At 27.9% G+C, this 23,002-nt stretch overlaps 1 protein-coding gene across 1 annotated transcript in view; it reads right to left on the reverse strand.

The window, feature by feature from the left end:
- LOC113370748 overlaps positions 1 to 23,002 on the reverse strand; it is a 543,405-nt gene that overhangs the window by 89,490 nt on the left and 430,913 nt on the right. The window contains exon 3 of the mRNA XM_026611438.1: positions 13,316 to 13,500. Within this exon, the coding sequence (XP_026467223.1) occupies positions 13,316 to 13,500 (185 nt within the window). The remainder of the gene's footprint in view (positions 1 to 13,315; positions 13,501 to 23,002) is intronic.

The raw sequence follows: 23,002 nt of genomic DNA on the forward strand, positions 1-23,002 counted from the left end.
ACACTACGATGCGTTTCATAATAATTACTGGTTGAATATATTCGCTTGTGATGAATGAATGGATCTACATATTATGATTTAATTGGACCTTTGTTTCTGTTCACGTTTTATAATTGATTGATCCTGATAAATAGACAATATATTATGAGTTTAACTTACTATTGGGCAAGTTATTGTAATCGTAAAAAGAAAATTGTAAAAAGAAATCGAAAATAATTTTTTTTGCATATTTATTGTGTGTCTATGTGTATGTATAAATGGATACAATTTTTTGGAAGCACAGATTAACCGATTTAATTAATTCAGAAAATATTCAAAACCCATTGATAAGATGACGTGCTGATTAATTTTTGGCAAAGACATATCGCAAAGTGTTTGAGAAAATAGATCATCTGATTTGAGTAATTCATAAAACATTTTGATTGTGTTGATAGTACGAAGACACTATCAGTGTTTGCGGAAGGCAAAAGATATAATTTTTGTAGTTCAAAATTTTATAATATATATAATTTTATAACAAAAAAAAGGGCATAAGTATAGAAACAAGCTCATCAGTCACCCAAATTCATTAGCAAATTCATTGATAACAGAGAACTATCCGAGAAGATTGAAAAGCAAAGCGCCACTGGATTTAGGTCATCAATTCTCCTGATAAAAAATGGAAATAACTTAGTCATTATTTATAAAAAAATATTTTATAAGTAAATAGTTAAAATTATATAATTATCAATAAAATATTGTGGATATTATATCGAATGGAAAAACAACTATTAAGCTGTTTTTCCAACATGCCCCTTTATAGCCGACTATTGTAAATTCCACAAATTTAATAAATGTCCTGACAATTGTAAATAAATGAGATAATAAAAAAATAGCATATTTTTTGAATATCGAAATCTATAAAACACGAACAATAAACGTTATAGCATTTATAAAACTTACTCTTTGCTTTACTACTCCATACACCAGATTCGAGGAAACTAAAAAAAATTATGGCTATAGCCTATGACTATAGTTAATTTAATCTAGTAAAATTGCAACAATTAGTACATACCCACTGGGGTAACAACTATATATATTTATATATTTTTTATAAGTCCACCAAAGCTCATAGAATATAACTAATATTCTGATTGTTATTAAAACAAATTTAAAAAATCTATTTGAAAATACTTAATATTCTTAGAGTAATTTATTATGGTACGGAAAGACAGAGCAATTTGCCTTAAACCACTAGTTACTGTTCCTATATTTTAATTAACTTCCCGCAGGGTAAGTTATAGTAATTGCAAAAAAATCAAAAATGAAAATTTTGATATATCTTTACGTTGCAAAGGTTTCCGAATATTTTCGCATACCTTAGTAAAAATGAATTTATGTGTGTGTGTGTGTGTGTGTGTTTACGGATACAAATTTTTGTCGACGATTCGGGAAAACCTATTAACCGATTTGAATAATGTAAAAAAAAATATTCGAATCGTATTGATAAAGAGACATGCAGATATTTTTAGATTTTAAGAGTGACTTATTTGCATTCTAAATACGTACGTAATATTTGATAAAATGTCACTGATTGAAATTTTTATAATGTTCAAGATATATTCTATTATTCTGAATCTGATGTTGAATTTCTTTATATTTGGCTTGACAATAAATTAATCATTGGATAATCATTGGACTAACAAAAATAATCATAGGTTTTATATGCCAGCTAAAACTGAAGATAAATATAAGAAAATATCAATATATTTAAAAAAAATGGTTAAAATATTAAATATATTAGTATTGATAATTGTGATTAACATAAAGAAAACAACTTTCATTAAAATGGTCGCATTCCAAAAATATTTTTTACATCAAGTAATTTAGATAATTATTTTTGAGCTTTTCTTAGTTTTCTGACATAATTTACGTTGTGTTCATTAACGATATCTAATTGCAGTCTTGATTCAGTATGGATATGGTAAATAAAATTGTCAGTGTATTAGATAGTAAACATGTTTATGAAAGTCTGAAAAAAAATACTATTTCCAATAATCTTTGACACAAACACAAATATGGCAAATTAAATACTTATGTTTATCAACATTTGAAATTCAAAACTTTGATTTAGGAACCATTGTGTGTGGCTTAAGAAGAATGAGCAAGAAATGGAAACACAGTACAAAACAAGAAAGTTTGTCATTTTTATAATTCTTAAATTTTAAGAATTAAATTAAATAAATAATTAAAGTTAACTAACTACTGGGTTCTAATAATGAACTTTTAAAATAACTCCTAAGCGCGTAATCTTGATTCATACTCTTTCATCGATTAAATAAATATGTATCCACTGAAGCCACAATTATTACGTTGTTACTAAATAAATATTTCCTACTTCGATTACAAAAATAAAATTCCAAACAATTGAATTAAACCATATCGCGTCACCATTTTAAATCGTGCTTTATCAATCTTACGCGAAACTTATATCTGCAGAGTAAATAATGAATGGAGAAAATTCCAATATCATCTTTCCTATATTACGGCCGCTACTCACTTTATGTTTCATAGAATTTGCAGAACTCTTTCTCTATCGACGTATGGTAAAATATTTCAAAATCTATCGAAATCCTTTTATAACAACCTTCATTCATATATGATTCGTAAATTCCTTGAAATTTCGAAGAGGATGCATGATGAAATTTCTAGAATTTATACCTTAGACAGAAAGAATTTTTTGTTTTTGATAAAAAACTCCTGCGTAAATGAATAACAGTCTAGAATGGACACTGAGGATCTTACAAAAGATGTACTTATTGTACTAAATTTAAAAATAGTATGCAAAGAAACTGTAATATAAAGTGTATAATATAAAAAGTAAACGAATATAACATTACCTCCCATAATTGCTACACATATATTTTTGTCGATTCCGGATAGATACATATTGTATGTAATAAGTTGTTATAATCATTTTGTTTACAAATAATCATTTTGTTTACAAATAATCATTTTGTTTACAATTTTGTTAACAAATCAGTATCACTGATAAAAATTGCACGACGATTTTAACTATCAATATTGTTATATTATCTATTTCTTATATAAAATTTTACTCAAGCATTAATTTAAATTTATTTTTAATAAAATAAGAAAGAATAGAGACAAAATTTGAATAATAAATTTATGTAATATGATATGAAATGAATCAAATATCTGTATAAATTCATTCAATAATTATTATATAATCCTTTCACTTGAGCATTTTCATAATTTGGTAGGTATCTTCTAAGATATCGAACAACTTATATTTTGCAGTACAAAAATTACTCGTCATAATTTAAAATTAATAGTTTATTAACCAATTATCTGTGATCGACGAATATATGTTCATCAAGAAAAAGTGGGAAAATTTTGTGTTTTGGCGAATATATTCGTCATGCGTAAAAGACAGTGACCACTTGCTGTTAAAATTAAGATTTTGGAAAAAAAATTAATATATTCTGAAGTATAAAGGTGTTTAAGGCTATGAAGATATGAAATAAGTAAAAGTTATTTTAAAAGAGTAAGCCAAAAGTTGCATGACCTTATAAATAATATTTAATAAATAATACTTAGAATTTAGCTATTCAAATAACATTAAAAACAGTTTTTGCTTTAGTCTGATAATTGAGAAAAATAAGAAAAAAATTATTTTGATAGATATCGACATAAAATTAATGAATAGGTCTCAATTCAATCTAGACTAGGTAAAATAAAATGCATGTACAAACTTTTATTTAACTTCTAGGGTGTCACCGATTGTACAGCAGGATCTAATCATGCAATAAGCTCTAATTATAATAATTTTAATTAGTGTCTACAAAACCGCTTTTGATTAAAAAAATACGCGAAGATATAAAGAATATCTATTTTCTTTATAACATATAAAATTTCTTAGTCCAAGAAACAAGTCTTTTTGTCTGAATTTACTTACATGCTCTATCTCCACTTCGAGCAATAAAATTATGTCGGATTCGTTTCTCGGTTTCAAAGGCACTAAATATCAATTTCGTGATAGAGTAAAGTTGTGTCAAAATTTACTGTGATAACAAGCGTCTAGCCAAGAACCGATTTACATTCTATAAGGCACATATAACTTGTCTTCGTAAACAGCGCTATCCATATGAAACGAAATACAATATAAACAATATTATACGATTGTCTTAGAAAATCTTATTATCTTTACGCACGGCTAGAGGTGAAAGAAATGCTCATCATCAAAACTATAAATCACCTGGATTAAATTTTCGATTATGTGGTAAGATTTTTCTATATTAGATCTATCAGAAAGTAATCTAATCGCTAGAGCATGATATGTTTTAGTGATGTTACAAGAATTTAATCTTGAAAACTTGGGGCAATGGTGTTATTATAGTTGTTCGAGGTTACGGTTCTAAAGCTTAAATGGATAAAATGTATAAAAAATAACCACAAAAACGCAAAAATAGTCATAATTTTACCAAAGCTCTGGGTAGCATTCAAATGCTCATAATTTCCAAACAACGTGAGATTTTTTTCTAAAACTCTTCAAGGCTATATATATATATAGCCTTATTAATTATAGATATATATATATATACATATATGCATCATGGAATAAAGGTATGTTGATGTAATGCCAGCACCAAAACTGGTTTGTTAGGTTTGGCAATATTGATGTTGAAGGTGCAGCTCGTTTATCTTTATATTTATCTTTATCTTTATTTGAGGTGAAAACATAAAATCGATACGATTTTAAGTTTATTGGATTCAACTTTTAGTTCAATAATTTTTACATAATCGATTTTTAACGCTGCTCCACCTTGTTTTAGAAACCACTTCATTACTTAGGTTTACATGTACTAACTCCATTCTACGTCCACTCATAATTATTAAAAGCATAATCTGACTTTTTTTTCAGACCCCTTATATAGAATGAATATAAATATAAATTGCATGAAAAAATACACAAATTCAGCTATACTAGCAGTTTAATATTTGTAGTCTTCTTGTAATTGTAAGCTTTTTTGAAGTTTCGAGTTAATGTTGAAGCGCTTAAAAATTAGAAACTAGTTCTATTTAATTTTTAAGACATATTAGATCTTTCATTTTTATCAAAATTATAAAAAAAATGAGTTGATCTTTAAAATATTCCTTTGAAGATTATTAGCCTATCTGTGTCTACCTTGCTTTACTCAATAAGAAGCAAATATCATTTATATTGATATTTGACTACTATGAGTTTTTTTAAAATACTTTTTAAATTTGAACTTCATATTGATTTACCTTAATCATAACATTTATCAAATAGATATATCACCAATAGTCGCCACGTGTTTCAAGAAAAACAGACAAAGCTTTTCCTATAAGGCAAACTAAAAACCTTGTGACTGTTTCCGGATTCAATAGTAAATACCCTTTTTTCTTTTGTGCTCCTAAGGGACGTCTGATTTTGGATCGAGCAATAAAAATATGAACTTTATTCAGATCGGTTTTTACATAAATATATCGTCGATAATGTACAAAAGTTCATACTTATCACCAAGGAATATAGCAATATACGTAATACGTTGGAAAAAAAATCTATTATTTTTTCGGTAGATGGTTGTACTGATAGATTTCTTGTAAAGTATCCATCAAACAATTCCAGATTTATGGTTGTTGGAAAGGTGACATTTTGCAGTAATGAATTTTTTTGCTGTTTTTTGGTTGGTGTCTTCAGTTGTGAGGTACAGGGCGTTAAAATGAAAGTGAACAAAGAGAATATTCGGTACATTTTACAGTTTTTCTATGACAAAGGCAAGAATGCAAGCCAGACAGCTAAAATTGTGGATGGTGTTTGTGGATCCGAAATTGTAACAGCCAATTATGTGCAATTTTAGTTTCGTAGATTCCGTTCGGAAATTTTTTATGTTAACTATTCGCTTCGCACAGGTAGGCCAGTCGATATAATCAGAAAAATTATCAAAGTTTACCAGCATGTTTTAAAAAATAAAATAGTTTTTAACCTATTATTCATTCATTACCTACTAATGAATATGTTTTTCCCCAAACGATTATGGAATTATATTTCAATATTATGGAAACAAAAAAGTGCTATGAAATTAATGCTCATATCTGATTCTAATCATCTATTACCAAAGACGTAAGAAGTAAGTTTACTTATAGAAAATAAAAAACGTTTGATATCTGATTCACTATACCACTCTAGTCTTTGGTAGTAAGACATTAATCGAAAAAATGTACTAAAAAAATTTAAGATCATATTGCTAGCTTTGACTAGTAAATGAAAATCTTTGTCGTGAAAATAGAAACTGGTAACAAGTTTATAAATCGTGTACTTATCTCGAAAAGTTCATGCAACATTCTTCCACCAGAAATAATTTTGTAGGAGTGCTAGGGGCTGTAACAGTTTTTTTTTTAAATTAATATATCTTGAGATTATTTAATAATGGGAAATTAATTTTCTGAGAAATGTGCGATGTTACAACTTACTCAGAGATTGTTGTTTGGGGCTACTTGTAAAGTCGACTAAGTCAAATAGTAACAACAAAATATTAACAATAATATCTCTATATTTATTTTTTACTTATTTTAAAGAAAATTGACGTGTTTTTATTAATTCTTTTCAAAAATCTATAATTAATAAAAGTATAATACATAATATATAATAAATATAAGTTTTTAGCATAAATAACCGTAAAGTACAATTAATATCACAATGCAAATAAAAGATAGTGCCTACTATGACACAATTTACATTTTCCCGCATCTTGCAAACTATAAATTCCACCCAATTTTTCTTCATTTGAATCTGTATATAATTACTGTATCGTACAACTAGCTCTAAAGCTTTGTTTCAACTAACTTCAGGTGCGATTTACATCAAGACTACTATTTAGCAATTTAGCAATCACAAAGCTTGTTACACATGATCAATGATTGATGAATTTGAAACAAAATTAGATATGTATATTGAATTTAAAATTAGTCGATAATAATAACAAAAATCGAAACTTTTATATAGTACTAGCTGACCCGGCAAACGTTGTTTTGCTAAGTTAGGTATATTCTAAAATATTTCTAAAGAATAAAAATTATTAATACTTTAAGTGTATAAGAATAGGTTGTTCGAATGCAATATACAATGAGATATTATAAAAACAATAAGCCCCATTAGTTTGATTATAACTTGTCAATACAATCAAACTGGGAGTTTTATATACATTCTTCGGAAAACATGGTATAATCCAATCCTAGTCTTTTTTGTTCTTTTGACTTATTTGTTCTTTTGACTTCATTACGTTTCAAGTTTTTCAGATTATTTTTGGATTCTGGATTTTGTGTATAATTGTAAATAATACTACTGAGCTTATACAAAATTTTAAAATTTTTGCGAAGAGAGTTAGAAAATGAATAATATATTTCTTCTTTGACCTGCTTTTTGAAAAATTTCAAGTAACATTCGATAAATTAAAGTAAATTTAATAAAAAAGTATATAGGTAGAGCAGGGCGAGGCACAAAGGTCTAATTTGACTTTGAGCAAATACAAACTATATTGTGAAAACCATAATTATATCACAACAAATAACACATATCAAACGAACGATTATTTGACTACGTTCATGTGCTGCTTTTTTGATGTCTTTCAAAAATTTGTTATCTAGACTTTTTTACCCTATAGGCGGGGCAACTTGAAACGGGCAGGTGGCAAAAAGGTTTAAAGCCTTATTATAATTTTAAATTACCGTTTATCTCCCCCATTTCAAAGATTACCGTTTTCAAATCAAGGTTATAGCTGGTTATACATCTTTTCTCCTCAACTTTCAAATATTGCTGTTGAACATTGCTTAGTTTTACTGGTTTTTGACACATCGGTGGTGAACCTTTTTAACCCCGGACCTTTAAAAATTACTATCTATTCTTCGATAAATTTTGGAAAATTATAACTGGGAAAATGTCATTCGACAAAATGTTCCTTTGATCGATACCAATTTTAGGTTCTGAATTAAAGTAACATAAATAAAAAATAATATAACCTCTAGGAAATGTTTTATAAATACCAATGGGTATATAATTATACAAATGAGATCTTTCATAGCACCGTGTTTGAGAAAAATATGCTAACAGTGCATTTTCATATTAACATTTCAAAAAAGTAGATATTTTGAGTTTATAGTAACACTTGAGGCCCGTTTAATAACGTTTTTATGTACAAATAAAACTACAAACAAAACTACTTACTACAATTTAATCATTATTGAATAATATTTATATAAGACAACCTATTAAACATAATTGAACATCATCTGTCAAAAACTGTCCATTGTTTTATTTAAATTACGCTTCAACAAAATTTTTTAAATTAATAATGTAAAGTTTCTACACGGATTTGAAATAATTTCTCACCTTTTGGACTTTTTCTGGATTGGCACGAATTTTTCAAGACTAAGACCTGGCCAAATCGATTCAGCCGTTTTCGAGTTTTACTTGGACATTTGAAAGACAGCTCCATTTTTATATATAAGATAAGGTAGTGCTGCATGCAAAAATAAGGGATCTGCACAGTTCTGTTTATTGCGTCAAAAAAAAAAGTATATTGCGTCGGACTGCGGGAAGTAGCTATGTCATTATTGTGCAGGGAGACAAAACAATTTTCGATTCCTTTAAGATCATAGTAAAAAAACTAATGTTAATAGTTACAAATAGCCCATAGCTCCCCATAAGAATAATGCAACTAGTAAAGAAAACCAAAATACAGCTTACACCTTGAATAAAATATGATCAATAGATCTAGTAAAGTCTAATAGATCAAGAATCAGAATCAGTAATGCAAACGCTGTCTGGTGATGTTGAAGTACAAAATTGCTCTACCACAAATACTATGTCTATCATACCGTCCATATGAAAACGCTGACACGAAAATAACTTAGAGCAAACTAACGTAATTATATAGCAAATATGTGAAACGGTTTCCATTTTTTCATTTCATATGAAACATTAATAAAAACCGCAGTGCGGATAACACAACAGAGTTCACATACGAGAGAGAGAGTTTTGTGTGAACGTTGCTTTTCTCGTTTATAAGAAATTCATTCGGCGTACACGCACGCTTCCTTAGACACTCCGGGAGTCGTTCATATCAGACGCCACGCACGCACTCTGTCTGATCATTTTACTGCATTGCGTACATAAAACAACTTTGGCCGATCCTGTAATTGATACTCCGGGACGAACAAAAACGATGTGATTTCCAAGAGATTTATGAAGGGTTGATGATATTTTTGCTTTATTATCTAGTCGAGAGCTTGATATTGGAATTTATTGTCAAGATAAAGGTGTGAGCGTTGATAATTGTTTAATGAATATTTTACTTTTTAGGCACGTTTGTACATTTGTCCTAAGGTGACCATATTTGTTAATGTCAAACCTGGATCGACAATTTTTAGTTATGCAAATCCGGCATGAACGGAGAAAGACTTTATGCTAAGTAACTTAAGTATTATTTTACACAAACAAATAGAATAACAAAACTAGTGGGGTGTATGGCATCGAAACAAAATGTTAGAGGAATATTCAATGTCTTCAAATAAATTTTTATAAATATTGTAACATTGTCTAATATTTATAAGGATTATATAAATTGAATTGCAGAGCTGAAATTATTTGTTTAAACTATATAGAACTTTAGTCAGAACTAAAAACAAAATCTGAATTATTTTCGCCAAAAAAAATTTTTTCTGAAAAAAAAAAATTTAAAAAAATTTGCAACATTTTTTTTCCAAAATCAATTATTTTGTGAAAACAAGCAGCAAGTTCTTTGAATCATTTAAATCGTACGCTTATTTCTCTTAAAAACTGCCATTTTTTGCACATTTAGCTTTGTATCTTCGAAATGGCTAGGCCTGACTTTGCCAAAAACTAACAGTCTTTTCAACAAATTGAATGTTTTTTAGATCATTCAAATCGGATGCTCCGTTCTCTCAAACACTCGATTTCTATTTTCTGCACTCTTTGCTCTTTATCTCCGTAACTGCTGGACCTGCCTAAACTAATCAGAATGTCTCCCTATCAATAGAAATCCAATGTTTTTTGAACCATTGAAATCGGTTGATCCGTGCGCCACCAAACGTGACTGGAAATTTGTATCCATACATACATACACACACATCCATTTTTTCTGAGGTATGCCAAAATGTTCAGAAACCTTCAAAACGTCGAGAAATGCAAAAATTTTCAATATCGATTTTTGGACGATTACAATAACTTACCATATGGGAAGTTAATACTTGTTTTTAGCTACATCTATGAATTTATAAAGTATAATTCTTGAATTTAAACCAAGTTCTATTATAAGTAATTAAATTAATTTTCATTTATTAATAATTTTATCCCATTTTTTGGACTTGAAACGTACTTTAACGTCCACGTACTCTGCAATATCAACACAGTTTCAAATTACATCATTTACATTTTTCCAATCAATGATTTTAACAAATTAAAAAAAAGCTGAGGTATAAAATACCACTAACTAGTTGTCAAAAATCATGTTTCAGATTAAAAAATATAATTTTTGATAAATTAAAATCAAATAATTGATTTCACGGTAATAAAGTTAAACGAATACGTGTCGTGCCCACATGGGAAATGAAATTTGTAAAAATTTCAGCGCACGTATATATTTTTATGAAAGTATAAGTATTCATGTTTAAGGGTTTTAGTAACTGATTTAAAGAATCTTTTTTAAAGGTTAATTTGTACTAGGCAAATATGTATATAATGCAATTATATATTGGAAGTCAACACATTCAAATTATATTTGTTATAGCTAATTCAGTTTAGTGCAATACTAGCATTGTTTGCACAATATGCAGAATCATTATTTATTCTGCATATATCCTGTATCAAATATAATATATATATATATATATATATATATTTATATATATATATATACTCGTATACAATTTTACACATGATGTGTGTATACGAGAGTAAAAAATATTATGATACTTGCAAGTACATATTTGCTTCTTAATTAGAAGCAAATATGTACTTGCAAGTTTTTTATTTATGTATTTAAAATTGCATATTTTAGAATTTTATATGATTAAGAAAATATTACATCTACAGTTAGATTACTCTTCAAAGCTAAAAATTCATAAGGTACAAATTGAAAATACCGAACATTAAACGCTGACAATAATCACAGATGCGAACAGAGTTTATTAAATTAAATGATGAGTCATATGCAAATGAATGCAACATGCATTATGATGCAACACCGTGAAGCAAATCCTGATGGATGTTTTGCATAATATCAATCTCCTATGCGAAGGATAATGTTTTAATTCGATTAGGAATCACATGTACGATTATATTTGACTTTGAGTATTATATAAGTAAAATTTTCTATATCACTATATATATTTCTGGGATTAATTTGGGCTTTATTGTTCCCATGAAGGTAATTGTTAAAGTTTTCATAAAATATGGAATTCTAGTTTTAATTTAATAATTTAATAATTTAATAAAAAGAGATTACTCGATAATGCAACTACATTTGCATGTGCATACAATATATTTATTATAATTTTTTGGGGATTTTGGAACGGAGCATTCTGATATAAAAATTATAAACAAAAAATAGTATAGAAGAATAATAAACTACATCATTAGCAAGCCTAATTTTGACTTTAATTAGTTTGTGCTTTTTTTACATTTTAATAACATCATAATTTGCAGATTATTAGTATGATTGTACGCGGTGTTTATAGTAGACATTTGTTTCATCTTTTTAAATATCTTGTAATTTTTTTTAACTGTATAAGATAATAATCATTGCATATCTCGCCATCGATTAAGTTTATAATTTTGTTTAATTTATAAATTACTTGTTCAAAATATATAGTCTCAAACTATAAATAAAAAATTATAGATAAGGTATTTATTTTTTTAGACCCATGTTTATAGTAATAAAATTATCAAACCTAAGCAATTCGTTAATAATATTTCAATCAAGCTAATTTCGAATTGGCTATATAATATTAAATTGGATTACTCATATACAGTAAAACAAAACAAATGGAAAGAAAAACAAAATCACTGCTCTGACTAATTGGCAGTAAATCTGAATTATTAAAAAACATAATACTGCTATGTGAAGCAACAATAAAACCAATCTGGACTTATGGCGTCGAATTGTGGGGCTGCACTAGTAGATCAAGAGTTTCATCCATCAAAAGAAATAAACAAAATTTTGAGATGCATTGTAAATGCATCTTGGTATATCTACCAAAGTACCTAAATACTTCACAACGATCTGGGAACAGACAGATACTGTAATACTGTAAAATAATGAAAAACATAAGTGAAAGCCAACACGACAAGATTATCAACCACAATGACCCTACATTAATTAACATATTAGAACCATCAGCTATTAGAGCATTGAACAAGAAGCACCTTTTGGATCTAATACAGTAAAATGGATTAACCCACTGGGGTGACCTCTATCATGTAAAGTATACAGAACTCTAGTACTTCCAGTACTATTACTGGAAAATTAGCACAGTAACTTGTGGGTGACATATTATTAGAAGGTGATGAATTATTAAAAAGAACACACGAGATTATTGTGAATCAAAATGCTTGATTTAATAATGTAATAAATAGTATTAAAATATGTGATTGGCAATATTGTATTTCTAAAGTGGTGACGGCGTATTGAAACTGAATAATGCCGCGCTCAAAATCCAATCAGGTATGCAAAAAAAACAATATGTTTCAAATTAACCTTCATCCTCGATGATCTCGAGCTATGGTTCGTTTTATTGGAAAACGCATTTTCTGTGTCAAATGTCATTTACGAAAAACAGTACCAAAATTCTATCTTAAGCAAGTACCAAATTCTATCTGCCAATATTAACACCAGGTGTGCGATTGAAGTTCGAGAATTAATAATTACCGAACCTAAGGAGTTACCATACACTGATGTGGGTAATAGATTATAAGAGAGAGGCTAGTCATAATTTATTAGAAAGAGTTCAGACGAGATTGTTATAAAATAAAATGCATATTTTTAGAATCTAAAAGATTATTAATAAAATATTTAATTAGCAATATTGTATTGATAAAAGCTTACAGATTTTTTATATTTTCTGATTGCTATTTATTTATTGTTATAAAAAAAAAATCGTTTCAAATATTTCTACTGACCGCCGCGTTTCATCAATCTTCTATACCATTTCGTCTGACTTTTTAAAAATTTATGAACATTCGTTTCAAATGCTAGAGAGTGCAATCACTTACCGATGCTGGTATCGTAAGCATGAAGATACTCGGATGTCATAAACTGGGAGATCAGGGAAGATTTTCCGACCGCCCCGGCTCCTAACATCAGAACTCTGTAGGACGGCTGAGACGTAGACGACTCCCTTGACGAACACAACGACACCGACGCCGATGTTCGGGCTTCTGCGGTCAAATGCTCGGTACTGGAAATATAAATAAATATTATTATCTTGAAGCATATTTTCTGATATATATATATATATATATATATATATATATATATATATATATCATTTACTTTCACTATAGATTCAAGAACGCTAGGATTATTTTTTACGGCCTTTGGATACTCTATTTGGGTCATCATCAGCTTTCCACAAATATTGTACTACTTATACATTTTACATTACTGAGCCATTTGTGAAAATTTTACATAAATTAGACAGTAAGAATAGAAAAAAGCTACTTTTAAGTAGCATTTTGCGTTAAGGGGGTCTTCCTATGTGATGGGTTGAAAAAAATCGATTTTTTTTGTCATAAATTGCTCCCTTAACATGTCTAGAATACGGTAGTAAAACGATTTTAGAAAATTTGAAGTCGAAAAGATACAGCAGGTAAAAGAAAGAGCGGTTCGGAGCGCTGAGTTGGCAGTTGAAACTTTAAACGCGTTTTTCTCAAAACTGTGTTTTTCAAACTTTCCTCCATTGTATCTCAGAAACGGCTGGACCGAATTACTTGAAATTTATAGGGCACACTCAATATATTTAAGCGCATGAAATGAACTATTATCAATCAAAAATTTTCAAAACTTCGATTTTTTTATAGCAAAAAACAAAAAAATACGCCCAATTTGCAACTTTTATTTCAAATGTTTATCAAAAATCCAATTTTTTTTATATTCATTTGATTATAGGTCATTCCGTGCTTTTAAGCCTACAAATTAAAACGCCGTTTATTTCTTCAGATAAGCCGATCAGCCGGAATCGTGGAGGAAGTGGGAGCTCTTTGTTTCGAGGCGGGGGTGTTCAGAGCGCTGTAACTCAAGTTTGACTGAATATTTTTAGCTGAAATGTTGTATTTATACTGTCCAAATATGTGGTAATAAATGATAAAAAACTTGAAGCTCTAAATATTTACTGATCGTAGAAAAAAAATCCTAAAATATCCCTAAAAAACAGGCCGTCACATAGGAAGACCCCTTTAAAGCATCAATGTATAAATATCTTATACATAAAAATAAGAATTAAGATTCATCTATTGAGGTAAAATGTTCAAATGTTTATTTAAAAAAATAGTTTTTCTTACACGAAACTTCAATTTCGATTATTAATTTATATCATTTCAACATACTTATGATAACTAGAATTCTATAAATTAAATATATTTATTCAACAAGTTTCATTTCATCTATTTTGTGTTCTCTGACCTATCAATTTTATTTAAGTATGAACGTCAATTGTAATCAGTAGCTATCTACAAAACACTGATAGATGATAGATGCTAAATAGAACCTGATTAGAATTGCTTAAGTCCAGGGCAAAATTTTAAACTTTGATAATTTTTATAATACTACTGCTTGTAGTATAACTATAATATTTTATTATGCTTTACTATGAAAATTATCGTTACCCAAATCTTCATTATCATTACGAAGTCACGGCCCAGCAGATTTTTACCAGAAACTAATCACCAGATTCTCAGCTAATATATCTTTCAAAGTTTATGAGAAATTAATCAATTCAAGATTGTGGACTCAAACTAAAACGTAAACAAAAAGTTCTTGATTTTTATTTTTTTTTTACTTTTTTGCTAATTACAAAGAAACGATACGCTGGTCATTATCATTACCAAAATTTTGGAAATCGGTTCAACTGCTTTTGAGAAAACGCCGATGAAAGACTCGGCTAACATACTCACACATATACTTTTTCTAAATTTGGTCTCATTCGATTCAGAGTGACTCGAAACGTCGAAAAAACAAAATAAGAAATTCGGATTTTTTTTTAAGTTTTGTTATGCAACAATGCACATAAAACTCAATAACAAAATTAATATATAAATACATCTTATACATAAGAATATTAATATAGACCGAAGTGCATATGAACAAAAAAATAGAATAAATCATCTGAAGACGTAAGATGTAATAAAAATATTATGTTAAATAAAGCATGAATTGTGATAAGTCATCTTTTAAATCTTTTAATCAAATAATTATTACTAGTTAAAATTACATTTATAAGTTTAGATAATTTATGTAGTTTTATTTTATTGGCGAAATGAGATAAAATTTAAATTATCGCCTGAAGAATAAAAAGCACGTTTCATTAAATTAATTCACATTCTTGTTTTTATATTTAGTTTATAATAAATATGTATGTGTGTGTAAATTTTGCAACGGTGGACACTGGTTTTTGGAAAATCTTTCTAGATCATTATTTCAATATTCTCAGCTAATTAATACAACAGTTTTCGAATGTACACGATACAAAATAGATACATACAATAGCAGTGGTAGCACCACTGCTTCAAAAATACCTAAGTATTTATTGAAAATGAATTCATTTCTTATTGAAATAGGTTGGAATGTTTTGGTTCATACTATTGGTTGTTACTAAGCCATTTGTTAATTTAGTATATTTAGAATTAGTTAAAGGAACGCAAAAGTTCTAGCATTTTGCCTCAAGAAAAAATGACATAAACCGTCAGGTCAATGTGCTTGATTAATGCACGGAAATTTTTGCAATTTTATTCGCATTGTTTACTTACACATTTAAAGTGTATTAAGTAATTTGTTGATTTGATCTATTCATCATTTGTTAATGGAAAGCAAAATATTCCAGCAATTTGCCTCAAGGCAAGTAGACATGAACCGCTAGATCTAAGTGCTTGATTAATGTACGGAATTTTCTGCAATTTTATTTGCATTGTTTACTTATACATTTAAATTGAATTGAGTCACTTGTTAAAGTAACATATTTATTTGTTAATGGAATGCAAAAATTTCCAGATATTTGCCTCAAGAAAAGATAACAGAAACCGCCAGATCTATGCTTGATTAATGCACGGAAATTCTTGCAATTTTATTCGCATTGTTTACTTACACATTTGAATTGAATTGAGTCACTTGTTAAAGTAACCTATTTATTTGTTAATGGAATGCAAGAAGTTCCAGCAATTTGCCAAGGAAATAAGATGACATGAACCAACAGTTCTAAGTAGCTTGATTAATGTACGGAAATTTCTGCATATTAATTTGCATTGTTTACTTACAGATTTAAATTGTTTACGACATCTTAGGAATGCAAGTATTAATATTTACATTAATGCATTTCTTGAAACAATTTTCTAAAATAAGCATCTTCACGCTGCATTCTATTTAGATTGTGTAATAAATAAACTAAATATAATAAGCTCGCTATAGATCATTATTATGAAAATAGCGAATGAATGTACGGCAGTGTGAATTTATGAAAACAAGAGTTGTGAGAAGGATCGTTTTGAAGTACTTATTTATACGCATCAGGAGGCCTTATTTATACCAGCAGCATATGACAGGGCATCTCGTTAAAAAGACAAAAAGCATTCATATTTCGCTCGAGTACAAACAATACCTTTTGTTCGAAAGCGTTGCGCTGTTTATTTGTTCGCAGGAGGAGAACCGTGAAAAAAGGAGTTATGGCGGATTAAGAACAGTAATAATTTGAATGAAATGGGCGATTTTTAATCCACTGAATTATACATTTGTGGAATATAGGATGTTATACGTCAGTTTTTGCATGTAGCTGTCAGTCTGATGTGCAGTAAAGACAACAATGAGTTTTTGTTATGTTTTGTTATTTAGTACTTTGTTCTTAAATTTGCTGCAGTTATTTATTAAGACTTCCAAGTAAAAAAATAGTTATTAATAGAGATATTCCTGACAAGCCCAGCAGTTATATTAGTTGATGAAATTCCTTTCCAGACCACAAACTACGCAATAGCAACTTAGTAATGCACTGTGTTGCACTATACAGCGACATTGAACAAGTTGTGAAATAATGTTATCTAGGATTTCAAAGTGACTTTGAACGTGAGCACATAAAAGGCTTGCCAAACCCAACAATATTTTGATGATAGTATTTTATTTAGATTATTTATTAAATACTATAACATTTGCTTCATCAGTACACTATTACTAAATAACACAATGATGCGTAATCTTTTAAACATTTATTGTTTTAATCAGTCAATCAATTTATATTTTGAATTTATATAGTAAATTTTAAACTTAATTTTTTTTAAATTTTGTGCACGGTATAATTAGAATGTTGTACATAATATAATGTAGAAATTTTCTATTTACTCTTAGTTCACATTACCTAATTTCTTCAATTTGTAAGGTATAAAGCAAAAATATTTTAAAGTCACAATGATGTATTCCAGCAAACAGTGAAATAAGTGATATTGTTTAAATATCTTCAAATTTTAGAATATTTTATATTGTGTGCAATTGATTTGCAGAATTGATAAAATATAAAATTCAATTCGACTAACATCCAAATGAACTGATAGCGAGTTTTTAGCGACCATAGAAAATATAAAACTAAAAAGAACGCATTTAATAGATTTAACCCTTTAATCGATAATATGTTGTTTTACCATATTACCTATGATGGGTATGTGTATGTACGTTAATGTGTAGTCTGTGTAATGTACTGTGTTTATAATTGCAAGTTAGAGTTTCTTTCTCCTTATAATACCAAAACATTTTTTTTTCTTATAAATTACGATCTGTCTAAATAGAAAGTCATTGAGTAATTACTTTGACAAATAACGTGGAATTTTAACAGGAAAACCCAGTGATCCACCTTTTATCAATGTACTAATTAATATCTTAATTAAATTTTGATATAAAAACAAAATTTAGACATAATTTATTACATTGATAAAAGGTAAACCACTGGGTTTTCCTTTAAAAAATCAAATTAATTACCCTTTTTTTTATATACAAAAAAGTCCTTTGACCTTGATTATAACATGATAATATTATTACTGTTTTTTAGCATTTTCATTACAGGAGATATCGGATGCGTCCATCATTTTGAATGTTTTGTTTATTTTTGTAATTATATTTATAAGTAGCATACTTGTATACATTTATTCATATTAATCTCTGCGTTTAATTTGTATAACTAACATTTGTTAACAGCAATCATAGCAAACTCGCGTTTGTAAATATACACTGACAGAGTTGTGGATTCATTTAAATAAACTCCATATTTATTTTTGAGCACTGTACCGTTTTATTTTGTGTTTAAATTGGCGCCTGTCAATCAATATTTGTGAAAGTTCAAACGTAAAATAATTTCAATGTATACTAAAGTATGGCGCATAAATATATATATATATATATATATATATATATATATATATATATTGAATTAAATTGAATTATTATAAATTTAAATAAAATTTGAAGGTTCGCATGTAAAATAGTCTACCACCGACATCTCAAAAACAAATGAAGTTAAGAATTTTTGAACAACAATATTAGAAAGTAGAGGGAAAAAAGATGTATAACCAGCTATCATCTTGATTCTAATGACGTTGATATCGGAGATAAGCGACAATGGTTGAAAATCCATAATAAAAGTATTTTCTCTGGTCGCTAGTTATTTAGCTATTTATATTATTAGTTAGTTGCTTAGTTATTTATATTATTATTATTTAACCCGTTTTTTAATTATATATAAACTATTTAATAAATTGTTAGCGGTAATCTTAATGACTTATATTTATAATTTTTGAGGAAGTTTCAATTTAATTGTTTTATAAAATATATTGTTAATTTCGGGTTAGATTCAACAACTTGTTCTATACTGCCTCTATAAAAGCTTACACGGGAGTGGGTGGTAATTATGTTACAAATTATACAAATTATAATTATACAAAACAGTTTAATTATTTACCTTCTAAATGAGTTAATGAACAATGTCTGATTCTAATGTTTCATAAAGAGTGATGATGGGTTGAAGCACATCACGTTACTAATATCCACAAACATATAAATATATTTTCAAACTAGTAGAATTATATTGAAAAAAAAATAGAAAAATCAATGTGATCATGTAAATCTTACTCGGATGGCCTTTTAATTGTGGCATTCTACTTCCAATAGTATAATTTGAATAAGTTATATTATGGTTCTTATACAAAGTATGGAATCATGACATTTTAGAATTCTTGTGTTAATCTAGTAGTAATTGTTTTAGATTTTTTGTAATGAAAGATATTATGTTAGATTTTATGTAATGAAAAACAAATATCAAAAATTATGCACTGCAAATATTTCTTATTGTTGTTGATGCATAATTGATTAATCATAACACTTTCAATAAATTTATTATATTAAATATTTGTAGCATTGTTATATTTCACGATAGATCAATGACGTAAGGGCGTATTGTCAGTATGTACATTATATACAGTCAAATTTTAGTTTCTAGGAATTTATATATTTGTTCTATATCAATTATGTATTACGTAAATTAAATTAAATTTCATAAATAAAAAGTTATTAAATTTTAGTTAATGTAAATTAGTAATTGTGACATGAAAATAATGTGTTACCTTACTCGGTTCATTGCATTTTTGCTATCGCCCAAAAACGCTGAAATACTTCATTATTTTTGCACTTACTCACTCAAACACTACACATTAAACTAATATTTATTCTTTAAATAACTGCAAACAATGTTTTTATTATAAATGAATCGTTTACCGGCACTTAACACTTTTTCACACACACTAAATCTACATAGTGACGCCATGCGACAAAAGCGCGCGAAAAATGTGTTGTGCGTATCTTCCGAATGCAAACATGTTACTGAGGCGACGACGCCACAACTACTGATTGCAATAAAAAAAATTGCCCACAGGTGGCATGACAATCGAAAAATACGTTGATGATACTATTCTTACGATTTTTTTTTGAAATAAAGCAATGTAAAATTAGCCGAGCGGTATAAATAGTTGGAGCCAAGACGGAAGACCTAAGGCGTCCGCGATCGAATCCCAGAGAAAACTAAATTAGAAATTAGATTTTTTTTATTCCATGCTCTAAGTATTTGTACAGAAGTTAAGTTGTTTTTAAGTATATTATATTCATATGCCATACTTAATTTTTTTTAAAAAAAAAAAAAAGAAATTAATTGGAAACATTCAATTTAAAACTATTATTCTAACATTTAGACACGATGCTGATATTATCTATATTAGAAAACGTACTTGTAAATAACTCCTTAAAAGCGGATTAGTGAAAACTTGTGGTGTAAATATCCAGGAATTTGATCAGTTCATCTACATAAGATCACAACAATCTACATAAGATTCTGCGTATTTCACAATAAATTAGAAAATGACTATGCTTTTATTCTATGAAACGCGTTATCGGGTAGAGCTAGTTAAATTATTAAATAAATCTAAATAACGAGATGAATCTTCCTAAAGAAGACTATTTTAGAAGAATATTTCATAAAGAAAAGATTTTTAATCTTACAGAAAATTTTAATAATAGTTTGCATGAAGAGCAATTTTTGCAAAAAATATAGACATTTAGAATTAAAATCTGAAAATACACCAATTCTTGATAGAAAACTAGGCGCCATACAAATTTATAGTACAGCTGTGAAAATTTCTTCTTTTTCAACTTTTTTCAGTATCAGTCAATTCGCTGGGCAAGCCAAATAAAAATATAATTTAAAAATGAATAATAGGATTTCGCTTCGTAATTAAAAAAATAATGAATCAATCAAAAGCGCGGTAATAATATATCGAAATCTTAAAACTTTAAATGTGCTAATGCCATTTAGATATAATCAGCTTTAGATGAGTTTGGCATTTGCAAAGACTATTAATATGACCCAGTGGGTGATCTATTCATATATTTTTTGTTAGCTGCCCCTTTCGCTTTCATGCCACATTTGCACTTAGTTATCTTTATACTAAACATTTTATACTAGAAATATTTTTCATGGCAAAACGTTTGCCGGGTCAGCTAGTATAATATAAATGCATAAATACCTGTAGAAGTTAGCTAATAATATCAAGATATACCTACTTCAAAATTTTGGATTAAAAGCACAAATTTTAACTTAAATAGTTTTTTATACAATAATCATTGATTATTGAAATTTGTCTACTATAAATCTGAATAGATTGCTTTATTTATTTTTTGTTTTTCATTTCATGAACGCTAATCTGCTATATATTAGTCAGTTCCTTATCTATGATATTAGTAGTTAGTAAATATATTTATGGTTTAAATTTTAGAATAACCAGGTAACTAGTAACTAGTCAGTATCTGATGTTACACAATTGAAAAATGTTGCTACTACTAAATCAAAAACGAATTAAATAAAATATATAAGAAGCAAAATCTATTTTCAAAATTTGGACAAGATCATGCAACTACTTATTTTATACATCTAAATCTTTAAAATATTCTAATCAACTTCATAGTTAATGATATATTTTGTATTATTTTGAATAAAATCATTTTGAAATAGCAAATGGTTACCGTTTTATACTAATAACGAATTTCTCGTCAATATACGAGTACACAATTCTGCCAGTTGACGAATATATTTGTCAATCGTTAATTGGGAAAAGTATATATAGAATAATGTTGATAACATTAGTAAAGTATCGTAAATAATTTTTACTAAAATATCATGTCCAGCCATCTCCGGGTTTTCATGCGTAACACATAATTTTCCTGCATAGTAAAACTTTGTAAAATCCGTATCAGAGGGCAAGTTTTTGTGGAGTGCTATAAATCCAGGGATAGTTGTTTAGAATTTATTAGGTCGTCGGTAGCAGATAGTTCTGAAAAGGGGATACTTTATTGTCGAGTTTGTACGGACCTTACCCTTATCTGAGTTGATTATAGCCGAGGGCATAAATTCACAGTAAAACCTTCTCGAATTACGTTACAAGTACGGCAGATAAAACTTGGCGCTTATTGAAACTGTGATAACATTTTATTATAAGAATATGTATTATCTGAAGAATAAGATACGGAAATTTGTTTTTCACTCATAAATTTTTAAACGTGATACATAAGACAAGGTTCCATAGTAAGTTTCATCGATAATTTTGATTTTGATCTTGTTGTCTATATAATTCATAATTTTAATAATTTTGCGGGTGAAAAGATCCAAGATCCCAAATATCAGATATTTACAAACCAGTAAAGTAGAGAATTTTTTAACAACCATATTTGAAAGTGGAGGAAAAAAATGTATATTCAATGATCAGCTTTCATGAAAAAAGCGGCAATATTTCAAAAACAAATGTATTTTCATTCGTTGTTAGTTTTTTTGGTTGTAAGCACTGTTGTTTAATTTACTAGACCTTAATATGATATTCAAGTCTTTTATGAGATTTATCGTTATTTTTAAGTTAGAAAAATATTTTTTTATATAACGTCTGTAAAATATATAAAAGCTTATATGAAGGCGTGGTATAAAAACAGTAAATTAGGATAAAAAAGTAACTTTGCCATAGATAAGTTAAATAAATAGTTATTCCTACTTCTTATCAAAGATATCTACAGCCTTATAACTGAAAAAATGTACCAATAATTAAATTTCTATTTTACATTGGTTGAATAATGTAGGTATTATATTCTAAAATCCCTTCAAAATTAAAATACGACATTGG

This window comes from Ctenocephalides felis, unplaced genomic scaffold (genome assembly GCF_003426905.1).
Source record: "Ctenocephalides felis isolate EL2017-DRISC unplaced genomic scaffold, ASM342690v1 CF-g0.4_SCAFFOLD_01492, whole genome shotgun sequence".
NCBI lineage: Eukaryota > Metazoa > Arthropoda > Insecta > Siphonaptera > Pulicidae > Ctenocephalides > Ctenocephalides felis.